The 4,053-nt window shown below is 47.5% G+C and overlaps 1 protein-coding gene across 1 annotated transcript; it reads left to right on the plus strand.

The window, feature by feature from the left end:
- Window positions 1–204: 204 nt before the first annotated feature.
- LOC109522711 (iron-sulfur clusters transporter ATM1, mitochondrial-like) lies at window positions 205–4,052 on the plus strand (the record flags this gene model as incomplete). Its single annotated transcript, XM_019881468.1, is given in 10 exon segments — window positions 205–338; window positions 418–424; window positions 459–572; window positions 574–669; window positions 873–925; window positions 928–1,041; window positions 2,819–2,976; window positions 2,979–3,155; window positions 3,378–3,537; window positions 3,811–4,052. Coding segments are annotated over 10 exon segments (1,189 nt in total), but the record flags the coding sequence as incomplete, so codon positions are not given.
- Between the last annotated feature and the right edge of the window lies 1 nt (window position 4,053).

Below are 4,053 nucleotides of genomic sequence, written 5' to 3' on the forward strand. Positions count from 1 at the left end.
AAAAAAAAGTAATTCCTGTTTTCTTTCGTGGGAAGTTGGTGGTTTATTGTGGGGGGTGGGGGGGTTTCGATGCCCATTTTGTCGGTAAACCACTTTGTAAATAAAAATAAAACGTTAATCACAAATCATTTGCAGACCCTTCTGACAACCCAAGTTGGAGAACTTCTGGTAAAGTGACTGCCCATCTTGTTTTTGTTTCCGCAGCGCGGTGGGCGCCGGCAGCAGAGGGAACCAGTTCCTCATGTGGGTCATTCGCTCCTTCAAGTGCAGAGTGAAGGCAAAGCTCTTTCATGCTCAGACCAACCAGGAGACGGCCTTTTTTGACACCGCAAAGATAGGTAATGCAGAGAGTGTGGTACAAAAATAGTGCACAGCAAACAAGCGGTCATGTCTCTGACCCCCGCCAGTGTGATGTAGTGTCCCCTCCCACCCCAAAAAAATAAATGTATAATTTTTTTTCCGGGCGCAGGTGAACCCACCTCCTTGCTTTCCAAAGACATCCCCCTGATGGCTGAAACGGTTTGTCTGGACATCAACATTCTGCTGAGGACGCTCATCCAGACGGCGTACACACATGGTGAACCTCTCATGGATGCTAACATGTTTAGTGCTCTTGGAGGTCCCCATCACGGGCCTCATCCAGACCATCTCCAACAAACAGCACCAGGTAAAGCTGACAGACCAATCATGTCCATTGATTGTCGCTACTGTAGCTCCGCTCACTGTTCAGTCCAGTCAAACGGATGGATTTCGGTCATTCTAATGAGTTGGCTGGTCGAGTGATCTTCAAATAAAGCCACCCCAAATCGATGACTCGCCCAACCCCACGAATGATGCAACCTTGCGTTTGCAGCGGTTGACGCAGGCCACCATGACTCCATGTCCGCGGCAAACGAGACGGCTAATGAGATCATCTTGGCCGTTCGACGACGCCGAGCTTCAACGCTGAGAAACACGAGGCCCGTCACTATGACGACCGGCTGATGGACACGCACGGGGTCAAGACCCAGCGGGACACTGTCAGGATCATGTCCCTTCTGGGTAAGATGCTGGTCAAACTCTTTTGGCAACATTGGATTTGGGGCCCTCATTTTCTGCCAATAATAATAATAATAAGAAGAAGAACAAGAATAGTTTAGTGTGTGTTTTAGAAAAAATCCAGCCCGACCCGGCCCGAGCCCGACCAATTAACTTGATTTGCAGGCCCGAGCCCGAAGCAACACCGAAATTTCATATTTTATTTGTGAGCACTCGGAAGGAGGAGGGGTGATTGATGATAACTAATTGAAGCCTGTCTTTTGTCATGAAATCTAACTTAAACAAGACTGTATAAACATTTACATCTTTTATATTTCTGTTTCTGCAGCGGGTAAGTGAACCGACAATTTTCCATCAGTGATGGATTTTTTTCAGAGTTGACGGAAACATTTAAGGCCGTGCGTCATTTTGATGCGTTGAAAATTGGGCCATTAACCACAGCAGCGGTATGCCCTTACGAATCGAGCCCGGCACTTTAAGAGAGAAAAGCAGAGAGAAAAAGAAGAACAATGACGGGTGGATAATAGACAGAGACAGGAAGGAGTTCTTTTAATTATCATTGCATGAGTTTAGTACAGTACGTGTTGTGATGAGGCGACTTCTGTTTTTTTGCGAACCACGGTCTCTCGTGGCCAAAACTATTCACGGCCTTGAAACGCCTCAGCGCACTGTGATGTTTGGGTCGCAACATCACGGTGAGTTGTGACAAGATACTGATTTAATCACGGTGTTTCTTGCACATCATGGCCCAGGCGACAAGCTCTGACACTGACAGGGCATTGCGCAATCATCCAGACATCTACGGACAAGTTTCAACACTTTTCTTTATGAAAAATTTCATGGCCTGCAATTTTTACTTCAATTTGTATTTTTGGCAGAAGAAAACGCAAGATTTCTTCAGGTTAAAATAATCTACATTTTTGTATGACCATGATAAATGCATTTGCACAACGAAATAACGCTGAAACACAGAATATGAGGCCAGACAAAGAGACATATTGATGCGCATTTGCTTAATTACGTGGAGAAATACTGCAGCCCACTTGGCTTTAAATAGAATAATGCATGTCAAATAAATGAGAAACGATAAATGAAATTGTTATTTCTCTAGTTTTATTTCAACGAAATTTAACATCAAAGTTTCAATTTTCGTGATCTGTAATTTGGTCTGAAAATGGAAAATCTAATGAAATGATCGAAGATCAAGAACACAGAAATACAATAAATCTGCAAAAATAAACTAGATAAATAAATAAATAACAACATTCTTTATTTTAATGATTTGCATCGGAAGAGATAAAAAACAACCTGCTTGAAGAAGCATTGAAACAAAATAAATAGGAACATTTTCAGGAACACGCTTTTGGAAAAAAAAAAAATCACACTCGAGGCCCCTAGCGTAAGAACGGGCCTCCTGTCTTTTGTTTATCCTTCACTTCTTGCTCCTCCATATTGGGGATACCAGGTCAAAAAAGATGCGGACTTGCAGAGGGGAAGATTATAAAGAGGGCTCATGTTTAGTCGTTAAATAGCAATTATATGACAGCGCCTTTTCTGTTTTATACAAATTATTTATTTTTAAACAAAAAATTCCTTAGTTTAGTATCCGCACATCGTTTTAGTATTCATTTTTACAAACATATATTTATTAAAAAATAGTCAGCGAGAGAAAAGCCCGGCCCGACCCGACCCGAAGCAATGATTGACATTTTAGGCCGACCCGACCCGACCTCTGGCTTGGGCTTAAGATCTTACCTCTCGTGTGTTTGTGTGTGTGTAGCTGACAGGCAGGTCCCAGGCAACAACACCACCACCACCAACAACCGTCACCGGACCAGCCCCAGACGTCACACCCCGCAGAGACATCCATTGGGAGAGCACATTTGCCTCTTGCGAGTCCTTTCTCTGAAAGCGCACCCAATTCGGTCCGCCTGTGTCATTAGGACTTCTCCCTGGAGGTGCCAGCGGGTCAGACGACGGCGCTGGTCGGTGCGTCTGGAGAGGGAAAGAGCACCTGCGCCACTCTGCTGAAATGCTTGTATGAGCCGCAGGACGGAGAAATCCTGCTGGACCATGCCGAGCTGGGATCGTAAGACGGCTGCTATCTCAGCAAGAAGGTGAGAGCCCAAACCAAAGACGCCGTTTTCGTGGGATCACGGACCAGTGTGGCTGTAAACGTACGTTTGGGGATTTGGATTATTATTTAATTTATGTATTTATTTTTGATTGCAGTATGCTGCGAGTGAGCTTCCACACGTGAGGCGAGGGCAAACGTCATGCTCCAACATCGCATTTCCCAATCACGATCAAAACGACCGTCTCGCCGTGCTTTGACACAGATTGCGGTGGTCAGCCAAGAGCCGGTACTCTTCCGCGGTTCCGTCAGACACAATATCGCCGAAGGCTTGGAGGACTGCTCCCTGGACGCCATCCAGGAAGCGGCGCGGCAGGCCAACGCTCACGACTTCATCTCACGGCTGGAGAAGGGCTACGACACGGGTGAGCGCAAGCGGACTTCCTCCTTGTGTGCTGTCGCCGATTCGGAGACTTGGGACTTGCTTGGCCAAAACTCACCTCGGCGTTCCCGAGGCTCGACGTGAACTCCGTTGTTGCCAGTTCGTGTGGGCACAGGGCCTGCTTGATTTGGCTTGCGTCACTAAAACCGTGCAGGCCAGAACTTGAGACTTACTTTTGACCTGCGCGCTTCAACCTCTGCCGATGAGCGCGTCCGGGTGAGAAGAAGAGCGCCGCGCTGATGTGATTGTCTGTCAGAGGTCGGTGAGGGGGGCGGCCTGCTGTCCAAGAGCGAGCGGCAACGCGTGGCCATCGCCCGAGCGCTGGTCAGACGGCCGTGGGTCCTCATCCTGGACGAAGTCACCAGCTCCCTGGATGAGCCCAGCGAACGCAAGGTGCCAGTCCGACGGGGCTCGAATAGCGAGAGTTCTTGATCCGGGAACCTCGCAGCCCTCAGCTCCAGCTCAAACTCATCTTACGACGCTGAATGCAACCTCAACG

The sequence above is a fragment of the Hippocampus comes genome, unplaced genomic scaffold (genome assembly GCF_001891065.2).
Source record: "Hippocampus comes isolate QL1 unplaced genomic scaffold, H_comes_QL1_v1.1 scaffold210, whole genome shotgun sequence".
Taxonomy (NCBI): domain Eukaryota; kingdom Metazoa; phylum Chordata; class Actinopteri; order Syngnathiformes; family Syngnathidae; genus Hippocampus; species Hippocampus comes.